This window comes from Chinchilla lanigera, unplaced genomic scaffold (assembly GCF_000276665.1).
Source record: "Chinchilla lanigera isolate Chin_1 unplaced genomic scaffold, ChiLan1.0 scaffold00152, whole genome shotgun sequence".
Lineage (NCBI taxonomy): Eukaryota > Metazoa > Chordata > Mammalia > Rodentia > Chinchillidae > Chinchilla > Chinchilla lanigera.
In genome coordinates, this window is record NW_004955553.1 from 1596215 (window position 1) to 1614508 (window position 18294).

Below are 18294 nucleotides of genomic sequence, written 5' to 3' on the forward strand. Positions count from 1 at the left end.
TTCTACTTATCTTCTGGCCATTAAACTTGGTGCACATCACTGAGTCTCTACAGCCCTCAGTTCCTCATCTGTAAAATGGGCCAATAATAGAAGCACCCTTGTAAAATGAAATGAGTTATTCTATGTGAAGCATTCAGAGATGAGCACCTGCCGCATAGTTTCTTATTGCTGCTGTAACAAATTACCACAAATTTAGTGATCTAATTAAAAACAATACAGATTTATTCTCCTATACTTCTGGCGGCCAGAATGACAAAGTCAGCTCCACTGAGCTCAAGCCAAGGTGTTGGCAGGGGTGGTTCTTCTTGGAGGCTCAGGGAAATAATCTGTCCCTTGCCTCCCTCAACCTCTGCAGGCTACAGCATTCCTTTGCTCCTGGCCACATCACTCCAACCTCCACTTCTGGCATCACATTGTCATCTCCCCTTTTGATATTCTTGCCTCCTTCTTAGAAGGAGCCCTATGATTATATTTCAGTCCCCACTGGATAATCCAGAATAATCTCCACATCTCAAAATCCTTAACTTAATCACATGTGCTCCTTGTCTTTTGCCATGTGTGGTACATTCGCTGATTCTGGAGATCAGGATGTAGATGTCTTTCGGGCTATTCTCCACTCCGCTGTACACGGTAAGCAATAAATAAAGGGTAATTACTATTATTCTCATCATTGTCATTATTATTCACATGCAGCCCCAGACTATATCTTCAGGCCCCTCCCAAGCTAGGTGGGAAATGAGGGGATGTGGAAAGAACCCTAATTCCTTGAGGTCCCCTGAGACTGGTCCCCAAACACAGGCCAGAGTTGGGGCCACCCTGGCTGATCAGGCAGAACTTCAATCACCAGTTGGTCCTGGTGGGGACAGGGGCAGAAAGCAGACAAGCAGCAGCATGCTCCACGGCCTTGGGCAAGTCCCAGAGAAAGGCCGAACAGGGGCTACGGCCTTCTGATGCTGGTGTATTCTGTGGAATCCTCGCAGCCCCTTCTAGGAGCATGGCCAGTGTTGCTGTAGGTTGGCTCCTGATTCAAGATGTCCAAACACAGAGACGCATAGGAAATTTCCTGTCTCCAAGAGGGAGCCTGCAACACAAACGGTTATGAAGTCAGAGAGGCCAGCAGGAGCCTGTGGCCGTGGATCAGCCTGAAAAAAAAAGAAACTCAGAGGAGACAGGTGGGGAGCGCAAGGGTTCTGAGGTCCATTCCCAAGTACTCCAGCTTCCCTCTGCCCTGCCAGGAACCCCAAGCAGTTCAACCACAACACACAAAGCCCAGCCCTGCCCCAGGACAGCTCCTTCCTGTAGAATCTGGCACCGTTCACCCAGTCTGGCTCTCTCCTGCCCAGCACAAGGACCACTTCGGACACACCCTGACTCTCCAGCATTGAGAGTCAGACCCTGGGGTACAGACCCTTCTGAAAGCCTAGGGTTCCTCGGGCGAGTGCTGCAGTTACTGAGGCTCTGCCCAATACCCACCCTCCTCAGTGGTGCCCATGTGGGCACTAGAGAGCCCACTCCCCAGGAAAGCCAGAGGCACAGCTGTCCCCCAGCCCCACAGCAACCCCCACAAAGGACACACCATGGTGACATATTCCACTTCCCCCTGGTCAGCCTGGGCAGAGGAGGACTTGGTGGAGGCCTTTTGCTGGGAGGAGCCGGGAAAGGTTCCAGACTGGTGCAGAGACAGGTTTGCATAGCAGATGTCACCTTCCACGGGCTGCAGGTAGGAACACAGGCTGGGGTCACCTGATCGGTCTGTGGGCACAGGTTCCTCTTCTAAGAAAAGGCATGAGCCTCTCTGCTTCCTTGTGACCCCCTCCAGCTCCCTGTGTGCCTCCCCCTTCTCAGCGCCCCCGTAGTCCCCAAGCCTCCACCTCTCTGGCTGTCTCAGGCCCCTCAGCCTTCCAAGCCTGCAGGGCCATGAGTACGTGGCTACTTGGGCACAGGGATCATGTGAAACACGTAAACATCTGGGTTCCTTGGAGGTAGAAAACAAGGAAGAGGAGAAGGAGCTGACTGGTCTCTCTGGACCAGCCTCAGGGACTCGTACCTGCTCGGAGGACAGTGCAGCAGCTAAAAGACAAAAACAATCCAGAATTAGAAAGCTCAACCCTGAGTCTCGCAGAAGTCCCCACACACTGGAAAGAGAAATACAAGGGACAGAAGGAGGACCAAGGCTCCAGGCTCAGTTACAAGGACCTGGTTCTAGTTCTAACTGCTTAGATGACACACTCCATGGCACTGATCCTATCACCTCTCTGAGCTTCCATTGCTCCACCTGAAAAGAAGGGGACCCATCACAGAGCTGCAATCAAGCGGTCAGTGGCCCTGCCAGGCTTTGGCTCCAGAGTTAAGGTTCTTTCTGCAAAATCCTGGGCATAGCCTGTAAGTGCTGCCAGAAGTTCAGCCTACTCCACTTTGCTCTACCGGATACATCCTTCAGGGGCCATCTCAGAGTTATGCCTGCTGTCTACTCCCTCCCCGCACGGCACTTGCTTTTGTCTGCCCTGTCCCCTTTATCCCACTAAATTCTAGCTGTCTTCAGACAAGATAGTAGCTAGGCCCAATCCTGCCTGGTATCCACATGCGTGTGCAGGCCTAGCAGGTGGATATTCAATCAGAGCCGGGTCCGCTCCACACTACCCCCAGATGGAACCTGCAAGCCGGCTCAGCACAGCGTGAGCTGGTTTTCAGGGGATTGCTGGCTCCTGCATTTCTCTCTGCCCTTGACCTTCCCCGTTGCCAACGTGCTCCCTGCCCCAAAGAAAAAAGAGAAATAAGGGGTTCCCCCTGCCAACTTTCAGTTTCAAACATCTAGACACCAAGGCGCACAGAAAGCACTTAAGTGTACAAAGGTCATGGAGAGCACTCTTTGGGAGGACAATTGATGAGTGTGAGTCAGGCTCCCTCCCTCCCCCACCCTGCGCCTCCACCTTCCCAGACTGGAGACTCCCAGGCCATGGCAGTGGGAAGGTTCGTTCAAAGCTCAGGTCCCAGGTGTTCTGAGAAGGAAAGGGGCGCAGCTCTGTGAAAAAGTGGAAGTAAAGCCAGACCAAAAAAAAAAAAAAACAAATTTGATTGAGTCATACCTCGTGATCCCTGAGCAAAGAGCTCTTCCCTGAAACGCAAGGGAGGGCACGCAGGTGGAAGAGGCTGACTTGGGCAAGGCTAGTGGGCAGCAGAGAAGCAGAAGCAAAGGTCACACTGACCATCCAGTCAGCCCCTAAAGGCTGTGTCGTGTGTGCATGAACAGTGAGACACGTGCATGTGTGTATGCCTGTGTTACACATGTTCATAACTGTGCGTGGATGGGGGGGCAGGGGCATGGCAGCTGCTGTGTTCTCAGAGAGTGGCTCTTCCTCCCTTCTCCCATCTCAGCTCAGTACCTCCTTGACAACCACACAGATCTAATATGGGCGGCATTGCCACCTCTGCCCCTGAGAGCCAAACCAGGAAACAAACAAAGTGGGTCAGAGAAAAGAGAAGGGCAGGAAGGATGTGCAAGGCAGGCAGCTGACACCACAACTTGGACTTCATGGGGCTCACCTACAAGCTGTAGACCACCCCAGTCCCTCATACTACCAGATGTTGGTGGCCTTTGGGACAGTGACACCTTCCAGACTAGGAGTAATGCCTTCGGCCACCTAGCTCCTGAAGGATAATGCCAGCCATCAGCCCCACATACCTTGACCTAGCTAGGGCCAGCCTCACCAGGCCAGGTCCTCTCACCTTTCTTCTGTTGCTTCCTCATCCTCCAAGCCAGGAGTGAGGCAACCACCAAGAGAAGCAGCAGCACCGCAAAGATGAGCGGGAGGAGGATGCTGAGGTTTGTGATGCCGTACCTACAAACAACAGGCCCTGTAGCCAGGCATGATGGTGCATGCCTGTAATCCCGCACTGTGGAAGACAGAGGCATGAGGGTCTCAAGCTCAAATGCAACCTGGTCAACTTAAAAAGACCCTGAATCAACATAAAAAATTAAAAGGAGGAAGGGGGCTTGGGGTGTAGCTCAATACAAAGGCCCTGAGACTAATCCCCAGTACAGAGAGAGAGAGAGAGAGAGAGAGAGAGAGAGAGAGAGAGAGACCCAGGCTTTTTCCACCCCAAGCCCTATTCCAGCCAGGAGAGGGAAACACACCTTATGGCCCGCAGGACCGTGGTTTACAGACAGGAACCCTCACTCTCAGCTCTCAAAGATGGTTTTTAGTAAGGAGAAGAGGGTTCCACAAGGTAGTTCTAGTTCATCTAGAAGCCTAATAGAAATCTTACAGGAAGGGGCTGGGGATTTAGCTCAACGGCAAAGCGCCTGCCTGGCAAGCGCAAGGTCATGAGTTTGATTCCCGGTACCAGAGAAAAACCAAAAAACAAAAAAAAAAAAAAAATTAAGAAATCTTACAGGAATAGCTCCTGACAGGCCTTCCTGCTTCTGTACAAGGGATGATGGAAATCTACAATGAATTTTTAAATTTTTTAAAACATATAACAGTAACAATGATACATGTGTTTGAAATAAAGGCAAGTATTTTGAGTATTTTGAGGAAAAATTATGGCAATAATTTACTGTAATAATTTTTATGTAAAAATTATTCTATTTAAAAATTATTTTATTTAAAAATTTTACTATAATAATTTTTATTTAAACATTCACCATGTATCTTTATCACGTCTCTACACTTGTGTTAAAAATTATTTTATTTAAAAATTTTACTACAATAATTTTTATTTAAACATTCACCATGTATCTTTATCATGTCTCCACACTTGTGCTGCATACAGTCTCCAATTTTGTGTCCACTGGGAGCCTATGAATCTGACTTATCTAGAAATAGGGTATTTGAGGTATAATTGAGCAAAGATCAAGTCACGCTGGATGAGGGTGGCTCTTAACCCAATGACTGTTATCCTCATAAGAGAGAAGTGTGGACACACAGAAAGCAGTCGAGTAATGGCAGAGAAAGAGACTGGAGTGGAGCGGCTGTGAGCCAAGGACGGCGGGCAGCCACCACCAGAAGCTAAAAGACAGGCTTGGGACAGATTCTGCCTTCAATACCTCTGAATGCGAGAGCCTCTAAAGATGTTGTTAAAGTTCAACGGAGACTTTGGGGGATACCAGTGTGACTGGTGCTCCTATAAGAAAAAATTAGGACACAGATGCACAAAGGGGCTGACCATGTGAGGACCCAGGAGGAAGATGGCCACTGTGGTGGTTAAGCTTAATTGAGTCAACTTCACTGGCTTGACATCCACCTAGGGGATTAGTAAAGCACACTTCTGGATGTGTCTGGATTGTGTAACCTTGGGTACTATACATCTGGTCCCTCACCCCTTCCTCTCTGACACTGTTCCCCGTTCTGCTTCCTGGCTGCCATGAACTAAGCATTTTCACTTCACCATGATCGTTCAGCCTTGGAGCCAGCTGACTATGCACTAAATCCTCTGAAACCATGTGCTAAATTAAACCTCTCCTCCTGCAAGTTTTGGGTGTCAGGTATTGCTTCTCAGTGACAGGAAAACTGACTAATACAGCCATCTTACAAGGGAAGGAGGGAGATCTCGGGAGAGGCCAGCACTGCTGAAACCTTGATATTGGACTAGCCCTCAGAATTTTGAGAAGACACATTTCTGTTGTTTAAACTCACGGCCTGTTGTACTTTATTATGGTAGCTCTAGTACATGAATGAAAGGACTTTCCTTCATCACTGAATTGTAGAAGTATGAAGAATAAATCTCTCAATTATATCGACTCTGATGGTTACACAGATTATCTGGAGACTGTAAGTGCCTTGAGGGCAAGTGCCTTGCTTATTTTCATCCTTATGCCCTATTATGTTCCTTAAAATAGCAACAGGTGTGAGCGGACGCTAAGTAACTCTTTCTCCAATAAGTGAACGAATTATCCCTCCTGTGCTACTCAGAGGCCTTAACTGATGTTTACATAAAGCTCAGATTAATAAAATGATGAAACTCCTTAGCTACTGTTTATTAAAAACAGGGGCAAATGGGAGAAGGGGAAGAGAAGGGGTCCCTGGTGGCGGAAAGATTAAGGATATGCCATAGGGATTTTGTGGCAAGGTCCCAGCAATAGAAGACCTTGGCAGATCTAAAAACAAAGCCAAGGGGGTCAAGGAAAGTGAAAGAAGGAAATGAAATGGAGCCTCTCCACTTCTAGAAAGCCCTCTGACTGCACATGCCTTGGCAGGGCACTAAGGAGCATGAACCAAGCTCTGGAGTTCAAATACTTCCAAGCTCCAGAGCACCCCAACACACCAAAGAATGACCAAGACTCAGTTTCTTCCTCTGTGAAATGGAAACATTTGGCTGGGTGTAGTGGTGCATACCTGTAATCTCAACATCCTGGAGGCCAAGGTAGGAGAATTACAAGTTCAAGCCCAGTTTGGGCAGCTTGGTGACTTAGTGAGACGGTGAGACCTTGTCTCAAAATCAAAAGTTTTTTAAAAAGAGATAGGGATACAGCTCAGTGCAAAGGCCCTGAGTTTGACCCCTACTACTACCAAAAAAAAAAAGAAAGAAACATTCATGTCTACCCTTTTCTCTTCATGGGGTAGTCTTAGGCAGGGTCAAAGAAAGTAATGGACAGGAAGGCCTTTCATGAGCTCTACAGACATAAACCACCAGTGTCATTGTCGCTGCCATCATAGTAATTAGAGGAATGGGGCTTCCTCCAAACCCTCCTTGGCTACACAGAAGTTGAGCCAAGAGTAGTCCCTGTGGCCCTACAGCTCTATGCCTCTCCACAGACACACCAGCCACCAGCCACCCTGTCCTCACGGCCCACCTACTCCTAACTCTACATCTAGATCCCCAGAGCCCAGCACACTCCTGCCATGTAGAACTCAGTAAAAGTGGGCCACAACATGAATGAATGAATGGATGAATGATTGAAAAAAATCTATAGACTTCTCTCTGCTCCAAGATACAGTATCTATGGGAGCTGAGAGAAGTGAGAAGGCCTCCAAGACCCTCACCCTCCCAAAAGAGACTCAAGACCTAGTTCCAAGCTCTAGCTGGGGCTTGGGACATCAAAGATGCCCCTCATTGGAGTAGTTTGGGCCACCTGAGCCAGAGGACAGCAGCACGGGAGCCCGCTTACCTGCCACTGAAGTGGTAGATGGTCGGAGACAGGAGGCTTATGTTCTCTTCCGCGGTGACTGGTGCTGTAAACGTGTTCATGGTGGAGACAGAGGTGGTGCTGGTGGTGGTGGTAGTGGTGGTGGAGACTGTGGTTGGCACTGTGGTTGGTGCTTGGCATACAAATCAGGTTACACGCTACCCTTCCCACCAGCCCACCCACAGCCCGGCACCCAGCTCTGAGCCTGGAGGAGTGTGGGCCACCCCAGCCAGAGGTGCCTGGAAGAGAGCTGTGTGGAGGGGCTGTACCTTGTACCATTCATATCCCAGGGCTTCTAGGAAAGTCCAGAGCCTCCAAGGCAGATGGGGTGGGCACAAGTCCAAGGACACTGAGCAGGCCCTCAGAGGGTGTTAGGGGGCCCAAGAAGAGCCTTGAGTTAAGGATAACTGAAGTTCAGCTAGGTTTTAAGTAAACCCATTGCCGATGGTCATGCCTCAGCAAGTACCCCCTGCCCAGCTCCTTTACTCAGCAAGGACAGGAGCAGAGTGGGAAATTGCATGTGGCTAACATATATCCCAGCTCAGACTTCTAAGGTCAATCAAACTTCTAAGAAGAGCCATGTCCACAGGACAGTGATGTTCCCTTGACCCTTAGTACCCATGACCCTGAGAAGGTCCAGCTGATGCAGCCATGCGGAGGCTGTCCTTGGTGGTTCTAATGGTCCCTAGGGGTTTTGTAGTAAACTACCCCAAGTTGACCAAAACAGTACAGATCCCACTTTCTCCATTAAATTGCTTTAGGGCCTTTGTCAAAGAGCAAATCTGTGAATTATTGATGGATTTGCCTTCTGTTCTGTTGACCAATTTAACCTTCCCCAAACAAAACCATAACACTCAGGCAGGCCTTTACTTCAGGCAAGGTATGAAGCTCAAATAATGGAGACATCTTCCTCCCCATGGGTACAGTATTTTCAGGAGTCAGTGCAGGCTCGGCACTGTGCCAATGAGAACACCTCAGAGACTCCAGGAGTGGCAAGGGCCCCGATGATGGTAATACTGGCTTCGTGCCTCAAGGGGCTTTAGAGCTGGTGCTGCCTGTTTGGGAGGCAGCAGAAATAGACCCTGACAGAGAAATTCCTCCAAACCAAGGCCCTGGGACTTCGAGCTGACCCTCCCAGGAATGTCTGCATTCTGGAAGGACTTGGGAAGAGAACGACATTAAGCTCAAAAGCATGATGGCTCAAAGAGGGCTTTCTGGCACCAGGAATGCAGCTGTTTGACTGTGAAGGTTTTCCAGTCCTCAGGAATAAGACCACAGCAGCAGATGATGCGGGATAAGAACAGCAATTATGAAGGCCGAGCTCCCCAAAGAGCAGGGTATCCTCAGGCACTGAGGTCCCAAAAAAGAAGTAGCAGGGATTGGGGTCTCTAGGAACCATGGAAGGGGATCTCTTTAGCCCAAGAACTAAAATGGGGTCACCATACTCACCACTATTGGCAACAGACCCAGGACTGAGCTGTGCAGTGAGGAAAAAGTACCTGGGAAGGTTTAGTCTTGAGTTGGAGAAGACCTTGGGATCCAGGGGGTATTTAAGAGAAAGCCCTTCCCTTCCCAACCCCAAGCGGTCATTTGAGGTTCTATGACACCTCAGGACTCAACTCCACTCTGTAATAAGTCAGTTTGGTGACAGTTAATTTACTTATGTGGGACCTCAAGGACACAACCACACATACACACATTTACCTGGAACAACGGTCACTTTAACTTTGAGCCCAGGGTCAGTTCCAAATCTTTCAATCCCACACCAGTAATTATCAGCATCATCTCTCCTGAGATCCTCCAAGGTTACCCTGAACATGAGCTCTTTCTGGTAATCCCTGATGGACAAACGCTCCTTCTTCTGCTCCTTCTCTGATCCATCGGTTTGAATCTGGATCTTGCAGCTACTCCAGGCAGCTCCTCGACACCACCACTTCCGAGAAGTCTTCCACTTTGAGGTATAACGACACTGCACCGTCAGTGAGCCCCGTTCCTGGCCACTCACTGCATTGGGACCAGTGATATCTTTCTGGGCAGCAGAGAAGCCTGGAAAACACAAATCCATGAACTCGTCACCTCCCACCCCAAGGGCAGGGCCACAGCATCCTGCACTAGAAGAGCTTCTAAATCCAAGTGTGTCCTAAATTAAACAATGGTTTAGGCAGGAAGATTGTATCTTCTCCAAGACAGACCTGTGGTCCTTCTGCATTCCATCAGGCCAAAGGCCCAACAAAAAGCATCAGAAGTAAAACTACAGCTCTTAAAAGGAACAAAAGTATTGGTACAGCAATAATAGCTTTCTGTCATTCACCCCTCTCCACTTCACTATGGTCAATAAATCCAGACGTTTTGAGGAGTGTCCTTCTGTGGCCATGTTTATGGTCTTCTGGCTAAGAGAGGAGGAAATAACAGAAGATCCATGTTTACAGGACAGTGATGTTCCCTTGACTCTTAGTGCTCGTGGCCCCCAGAAGCCAAGTTGACACAGCCACGTGGGATGGCCATGCTGAGGCTGTCCTTGGTGGTCTAATGGTCCCTGGGGCTTCTGTAGTAAGCCACCCCAGGAGGACCAAAACAGTGAAGCCAACTGCTCTCCAGGTGTTGTGGGGCCCATAGCATACAGATCCCATTTTCTCCACTGAACTGCTGTGGTGTCTTTGTCAAATAGCGAATTTGTAAATTATTCATAGATTCCTTTCTGTTCCACTGATTACTTTATCCATCTTCACAATAACCCCACAGTGTCCGGATTACAATAGCTTCACTGTAAGGCAAGTATTATAGACAACGAAGCAGCTTTTTCTTAAGATATATGTTTGTTTTGTTTATTCTTTTATTTTCTCACCTTTGAGAGGATTCAAGGTACAGGAAAATGTTCATTGACAAGCATACTTATAAAAAATGGCCATAGACAGGCATGGTGGAGCACACCTGTAATCCCAGCACTCTGAGAGAGTGAGGTAGGGGCATAGAAAGCCTGTGCAATGTAGTGACTTAGCAAGACTGTATCTCAAAATTTAAATAAAAAAAAAAATTAAAAGGGCTGGGGATGTAGCTCATGCAAAACTCCTAGGTTCAATCCCCAGTACCGCACTCCCCCCAAAAAAATGACCAGTGGTGCTAGGCCATGGCACAAAGGAGACTCTGGGAAGGGGTGAGGAACAGGAAAACCTGCAGGGAAAAAGATCCATCTCAGTCCCACCCCGCTATCCCAGCTCAACCATGGTCCTGATGCAAGAAATAGGCTCTGTGACTTCAGATCTTTTCACTTCTTTCCAGTCACCAGAAATCTATATTTTTTTTTTTTTTTTGAGACAAGATCTCACCATATAATTCAGGCTGGCTTTGAACTCACTGTGTAGCCAAGTTTGGCCTAGAACTTACAGTGATCCTCCTGTCTCAGCCTCCCAAATGCTGGGATTACAAGTGTGTGCCACCACACACAGCTCAAAACTATTTTGGGTGAAATTTCTCCAATTATAGATACCAGAAGAAAAAAAACCACAGTCAAGTGCAGGTCACCCAAACCCATCTGAGAGCTGAGTCCTACTGTCAGTGCTGTTCTGTGTTCATAGATGTAGTTCTTTTCTATCATTTTTTGTCAAAGTGTGATACCAGAGTGTGTTAGAGATATGCTAGTACCTCCAGATGAGTCTGGTATATTTCCCTTGTTTTCTTTTTAATTTTGCCATGAAGGGTGTAAAACACAGGGCTTCACACATGCTAGGCAAGCACTCTGTCACTGAGCTACATCCCCAACCAATTTCCATTTTATGCTCTGGAATCACAACATAAATACAGCCAAGGAATTTTTGGTTCTTTAGAATCTTAAAATACTATCCAGAAAACTATCTGGCAATAGAGTGTTTACTGGGGCAAGTTCTTTGGTCAATTTTTTTTCCTGGGATTATCAGTCTATTCAGGTGTTTTACTTGTTCTTGAGTCAGTTTCAGTCTTGAGTTAATGCTTGTGTTTTTTTTACCCAGAAAAGGATCTGTTTCATAGAGTATATATTATTAGCATAAGGGAAAATAATCATAAAGTATTCTTTTGAATTACATTTTCCATATCTATTAGATTTATTTTAGTTATGTGTACTATTTTATTTTTAGTGATTACATGTGCCAAAAGATCTTACATGTAATTGTTTCTCTCCCTCCTTTTTTCCTACATTAAACCAGTTTGGAGATTTAACTGATAAATGTTACTGTTTTATTTTCTAAATTATTAATTTCTCATGTGTGTCATTTTCTTCCTCTTATTTCCTTTGAATTACTACTCTTTATCTTTTTCTACTTGGCTATATTAAAAAACTATGATCATTCTTTTCCTTTCTAAAATTAATGAAAGCATTTTAGAGCAGAGGATTTGCTTTTTTCCACTTATAAAATTGATACAAAGCCAGACGCAATGGCACACATTTGTACTCTTGTTGCTCAAGAGGATGAGATGAAGGAGAATAACTGAACCAAGGCAGCTCCACCCTGCCTCAAACTTTATTAAAAAAAAAAAAAAATTAAGAGCTAAGGATGTAGAAAAGCAGCAGACTGCCCCAGGTTCAATCCCATTATCAAAAAATGAAACAAAAACAAAAACTGACATATAATTCACATACCATAAATTTCATTTTTTAAAGTACACAACTCAGTGGTTTTCAGAACATTCACAAAGTTGTACAATCATCACCCACTGCCTAATTGTACAACACTTTTTACTTGTCTGAAATAAAAAAGAAACCTGCCAGGGGTGGTAGCACGCACTTGTAATCTTACCACTCAGGAGGCTGAGGCAGGAAGACAGTCCTGAGTTCCAGGCTAGCCTGGACTACATAAATTAGTTCAAAGCCAGCCTGCACTACATAATAAGACCCTATCTCTTTAGTAAGACCCTAAAAAGTCATAGTAATGAGTAATTTCCTTTAACCTGTGTGCCCTCACCACCACTAATTTATTTTCTGTCACTATGGATTTGCCTAGCCTAGAGATTTCATTTAAATGGGATCATACAATGTATGGCCTTTTTGGATGTGGCTTCTTTCACTTAACAACATGTTTTCAAGACTCATCCACATTGTAGCGTGTGTCAGTGGCTTAAATTATTCTATAGCTCAGTAATAGTCCACTGAATGGATACATACGTTTTATTTATCTAGTCATCAGCTTGGCTGGGACATTTGATTGTTTCCACTTTCTAGAGATTATAAATATTCTTGTGATCAGCATTTATGTTCTTAGTCCAAGTTTTTACATGGACATGTATTTCCAGTTCTCCTGGGTGTGCACCTAGAAGTGGAATTCCTGAGTTGTGTGATAATTCTGTTTAACATGTTGAGAAATCACTAAATTGTTTTCCAATGTGGCTGCACCATTGTATATAGATAAGAAATCTATGTCTTCTTCAATTAACATGAATATTCTTAGAGAAAGATGGGAAGGGCAACATTACAGCCATCATAGTATTCTCTCACTGAATACATACACTCACTCAACTATTACTTACCATTGGTCTAATTAGTAGCTATTCTGGTTATATTCACACAAAAATGTCTGCCCTCTGGAAGCTGATATTCTATCTATCCAGATGCAGGTGGGAATAGACAATGGGGAAAAATAATGGAAGAAACCTGCAGTTTTAACTGGGGTCAACAAAGAAAGAAGCAGTGTGAAGCAGAGTTGGAAAAGGTGGGAAAGACTGGAGCCTGGGCTGTATGGGACATAGAACAGGGAGTACAAAGCCCTGGGGCAGAAGCTTGCCTGGCATGGTTCAAAGAACATCTAAGAGGCTAATACGGCCAAGTGGGGTGAGCCAAAGAGAGAGGATGAGACCAGGAAGATGATGACTAGGAAAATCAGACTGCGAATACCTCATAAGGACTTTGGATTTTAACCCTGAGGCCACTGGAGGGTAATGGAGAAAGAGACTGATACCCCCTCAGGTTTGGCCTGAGCACTGAGAAAGACGGAGCTCCCAAATGCAAAGATGGAGAAGGCTGGGGAGGAAAGGGATTCAGGTAGACATCTGATCAGATCCCACTTGAAATTTCAGCATCTGAGCGGAGATGTTGAGTAGACAGTTAGTCCTAAGATTTTGGAGTCCTGGGAGACGTCCAGGCCAGGAATGTATAACTGGAAGTTAACTGCCAATGAGTATATCAACCCAAGACCAGATTAGATCCACAAAGGAGTGATCTAGACAAAGGGAAAGACCAGGGGTGGAGCCCTGGAGCCCACCAGCATTTACAAGTCAAGAAAATCCCTGTCATCTGGGTAGTCTCACTCTGGGAGACTGAGTCAGGAAGATTGCAAGTTCAAACCCAGCTTGGGTAATTTAGGGAATTAGCAAGGTCCTGCTTTAAAAAAAAAAAAAAAAAAAAGTCTTTTTAAGTCCTGAGGATGCAATTCAATGCAAAGGTCCTGGGTTCAATCACCAGTACTGAAAAAAAATCTCATTTTTAATCGAAATGGTATGCACATCACAGCGCCTCTTTTCCTCCTCTTTCCACCTCCTCTCAGCCCTTTCAGGTCCTCAGCAATTTCTACTATTTCCTTTTGCCCCAACTGCCCAGAGGCACCTCCCCCGCATCTGGAAAACTCTGTCTTCCATCAAACCCCTCTCTCTTCTTTCCAGAAGCCTTCCCTGGTCATAAGGCGGCCACAAAGATAACAACGCAGCCCAGAACCAGGTACGCTGCTGTCCTCTTGAGCAACCACAGATGGATACTTCACTTCTCAGTCTCTCCATTTGAAATATGATCACCCCTGAGGAGGCAGGAATTATGCCTCAGGTTGGGTTAGTGCTGAAGGGCTCCATCTTTCTGCCTGGTCACTGAAATACTGCAGGGAAAGTAGGCAAAACACAGACGGTTTGTACCATTAAGGACGCCTTCTTGCTGTGGCATGCGGCTCTATGATCACTTCCTCATGCTGACTAAGCCTCACCCAGAAGTCCAAACCTGAACCCACTCACCTGAGAACCAGAAGAAGAGAGGAAAGAATAGCAACAGGTACATTTTCTGTCTATGCCGGTCCCCCACGTCAGGTGCCGTCAGCAAAAACACACGAGGAGCTCCACTCCTTCATCTCCGGCCTCTGTTCTCACTCACTTTCCCCTACTACTTCCTCCTTCGGCCACTTCCCACTAGTGAATAACTAAAAGAGGAAGGAGGTAGAATGGGTGAAATTTCATTGCTATAGTTAGCAATGCAAGAAGGCCAAGTGATCATGAAAATGCTTTTGAGAAATGCCACCTTGTTCACGGCCACGAAGTTTCTCTAAAAACAGAACTCGGCAGCAATTTCTGTCTTGCCAACATTTGCAGACGTGAAGCCAATGGGACTGGCCAGAAAGTCACAGAGAACCAAGCCTGATGGCCAGAATGCCCTAGGGCAAGTGGGGCCAGAGTCTCAAAAGTCCAGAAAACAGGGAGCTCAGATTGAGCCAGAAGCCAGAGGAGAGATTCCAGGCCAGAGGTTGCAATGAGGGCATGAGGAAACTGAGCAGCTAGCAAAATCCAGATTTAAGTGAAAAGGGCTTTTTTTTGTTTTTTGTTTTTTTTCCAGTACCGGGAATCGAACTCACGACCTTGCCTTTGCCAGGCAGGCACTGTGCCACTGAGCTAAATCCCCAGCCCCTGAAAGGGGCTTAAAGAGTCAGGAGATGTGAAAGGACCTAGAGGCCCAGAAAGAGGAGCTTTGTCTGAGAGCCCACTGGCAGCTCTGATTGCTGTACCTCAACCCAGCACTTGGGATCTTGCGGCTATTGACTCGGCCTAGATGCTCCCGAGGCTCACCAGCTGGACCCGGGCTCATGACTGTGACACCTCACACCCACACCCATCTCACGGTAACTGCTTGGGAAGGAAGGCCCAGTCTTGCCTGTCCCATCCCCTTCATTCTGACACCGTATCTCCTCCTCCCCCATCTCACCCCAACCTCAGGATCCCAGCAAGCCGTTAAGACAAGACACAGGGTCATGAAAAGCTGGGGCCCTTCTCCTAGTTTGCACCTACAGCCACATTGAGTATGTGTTACACACAACCTGTGACATCTTCACAAGTGAGTACCAAGGAGGGGCACAGCTCTTCACACCCTAATTAGGAATGAGTAAGCACAGGGACAGTTGTTTGCATTGAAAAACACAGCAGCTGATAGGAGTGGCTTTTCCAGGATGTGGCCAGGGATGGCCTTTCACTTTACACATCTTCAGGTCATAAAGTAAGATCAACAAGCCTGGGGCTGGGCCCAGTGGTCCTTTGGGCCCTGCAAGAGCACTGTACAGATACACTGATAGGTATCAGCTTCTGCAACAGAGGAGCCATCGGCCTCCAGGGCAATGACTAGGAATTCAGCTGGTTGACGCAGTCCTAAAAACCATGGGGTCAGATGTATCAAAAGTCATGGGATAATTTTCCTTTCTTGGGCATAGGCAGCAAGGAGTGAATAGAACTGTCTTCAGGAGCTCTGCTTATGGCCAGATCCTTGATCTTGGTACGTGGTAGCCTGGTCGATCCAAGAATCAAGAACAGAGACTTACCCAAGTGGCCAAAAATAAAGGCCTCTGGGGAATACAGGAAAACCAGGCTATCGGGGGTGGGGGGCTGAATTCTCAAAGATCCACTGAGGCCCAAGTCCCGACTTGGCCATTGACTCCTACATGACTCTGTTACCTTCCTGGCTTCCATACCTCATCTACAAAAAAAGGGATTGTACAGATCATCCAAGATTCTCCCTGGCCTAAAGCACCTTTGTGTGTGTGTACATGCACAAGTCCTTATGTGTATATGCACATATGTACACATGTGTGTGCTCATATTCATGGAGGGAGTAATGTATAGACATATATATATTACACACGTGTATACTGGTGATACATGTTGAGTGTGCATGTGTCTATTCCAGTACTGTAAAGTGTGTGTGTGTGTGTGTGTGTGTGTGTGTGTGTGCATGTACGTGTATTTTAATGTATGCCCTGGCTTCTCCTGATCACAAGGTCAGGAACTTCCTCAAACTATAGATGATCAGCCCGTCGTGGTGGCGCACCCTGTAATCCCAGCACTTGGGAGGCTGAGGCAGGAGGATTATTACAAGTTCAAGACCAGCCTGGGCTACAAAGTGAGCTCAAGGCCAGCCTGAACTGCATAGCGATATCCTGTCTCAAAAAAAGACCAAAAAAAAAAAAAACTGTAGGTGATCATTTCAGAACCCAAACTGTTCACAGGGAGAGGAGCTCCTGGTTGAAAGGTCAGTTTCATCAGGTCTCTCTCACTCTGCAATAGAAGTTCCATGAGAAGTTTGTCACTTGAGCCACTTGAGAATTACCAAAACCACAGAAAGAGCAGCAGGAAGCAGGCTCAGCCACACTTCCCTGCTCACACACTTGCTGGAGATCGAGGCCCTGGCCCTGGCCCTCTGTCCTCAGTGAGCCTTCTAGGGCTTTGCTATGGAGCTGATTGGCTCCTTTTAAGACCCTATACCAAATTTTATATTAGTGATTTGGGGCTCTTTCTCTTCAAAAGGCTCCTGAGGTAGACTGATGAGAAGTCCCTGCCCCAGAGAGACACTCTCACTTCAGAGTCTTTCTCCCTAAAGGACAGAACCTAGCTCCCCTTGAAGCTGAGCTGAACTCATGGCCTGTTTTGCCCACTAGGAAGAAGTGGAGGGCTGGGGATATAGCTCAATGGTATAAGCGCCTGCCTGGAAAGTGCAAGGTCCTGAGTTCAATTCCCAGTACCACAAATATAAAAAAAAAAAGAAGTGGAGATGTGCCAGGCCCCAGCCCCAACTCGTGGAGGCCCTCACATTTCCTCTTGCTCTCTCATATGTCTCTTCTCCCAGGAGAGCAACCAGGTAGCCTGCTGAGTCAGGAACACAAGGAGCAGAGCCACGCTGTCCCCACCACCAGCTAAAGGACCTAAACATGCGAGGGAACTCAGTCGAGACCAGAGCAGCCACCCAGACTAAGTTACTGGTTCACGCTTGTGTGCCACTGAGTTTGGGGCAATTTGCTGCAGCCTTTCTGTGGCTGGAGAAAACTCAGACCCCCACAGAAACTATACCTGCTCTTCCATTCTTCAGCTGTAGCTTGCCCAGCTTCCGCACACTGCGGGGCCTCCCTCCTGTCTCCTTCCTGCACAATACTTCACTATGGCCCTTCCTACCTTGAAGGAGAGAGGAAGGAGGGGAGGGAAGGAAAGAGGAAGGGAGAGGAAGGCAGGGAAGGCTCAGGCAAGAGGATTGCAACCTTGAGCCCAGCCTGGAGGAGGGAAGGAAGGAAGGAAGGAAGGAAGGGAGGGAGGGAAGGAAGGAGGAAGGGAAGAAAGGAGGAATTCAATTGCCTTTTATCTCACCACTTTAAGGTGATTACTTTTAACATCAAGGTTTATATTTCACCCATCTTTTATCTCTTCCTGTATGTCTTAGTTACTTTTCTCTCATTACTGTGAACAAAATACCCAACACCCAAAGTTTAAAGCAGGAAAGGTTTATTTAGCTCACAGTTTGTGGAAGTTTCAGTCCATACTCAGCTGGCTCCAAGGCAGAGTGGTGTGGCAGAGGGGCAACAGTTCATGGTGGCAGAAGATAGCAAAAGCAACAAGAGCAACAGGGGAGAAACATGCCTCTTTTCCTCCCTTATTTTGTATACAGGCTGCCGCCTTCAGGGCTGGTGTAGCACTCCTATCCCCAATCCCAGCACTAGACAATAAACCAATTACAAACTCTATATTCAGCCACATCTGAAAAACACCACCCCCATGACTGCATGAGGCTTTGAGGGGACTCCAGACACCAACTATACGACTGTAGAAATGTATGATTGGTTCCAGAAATCAGATGTGTTGTATAACCTTTTGTCACTCAGTGCTCAGCAGATTTCTGTTGCACATACCATCAGCTTTGGAGGAAGCCTGTAACACAAATATGATCAAGAAAGAAATAGCTGTGCTTGGTTCTAGAGCTTTGGAGAGCCACTGCACACTTCTATCCAGTGGATCTACATCCAGGGACTGTAACCCTACACTCCTCTTAGTCACTTAGATTTGCAAACTACCAATGATCTTTTCAGAGCCCAACTTCATAGGAAAGGAAGCTTTTGAATGGAGAGGGCTGTTTGGTTGGGTCTCTCCCAGTCTGGAACAGCAGTCCGTGAGAACTGAGTGCGTAGATCCACATC

General features: G+C 46.9%; 2 protein-coding genes across 3 annotated transcripts in view; one reads left to right on the forward strand and one right to left on the reverse strand.

Moving 5' to 3' along the window:
- Rab37 (RAB37, member RAS oncogene family) overlaps positions 1-18294 on the forward strand; it is a 58057-nt gene that overhangs the window by 15981 nt on the left and 23782 nt on the right. The window lies entirely within an intron of this gene.
- Positions 192-14265, reverse strand: Cd300lf (CD300 molecule-like family member f). 2 transcript variants are annotated; one of them, XM_013508640.1, is made up of 7 exons: positions 14093-14265; positions 8831-9172; positions 7109-7235; positions 3727-3839; positions 2048-2070; positions 1577-1714; positions 192-1081 (listed from the first exon to the last, which is right to left on the reverse strand). In XM_013508640.1, the coding sequence occupies exons 1-7, from the start codon at positions 14133-14135 to the stop codon at positions 938-940; spliced, it is 930 nt and encodes a 309-aa protein (XP_013364094.1). In that variant the 5' UTR covers positions 14136-14265; the 3' UTR covers positions 192-937. The 2 variants fall into 2 exon arrangements, with proteins under 2 accessions (XP_013364094.1, XP_005412304.1); XM_005412247.2 differs by having other exon boundaries at positions 7109-7259.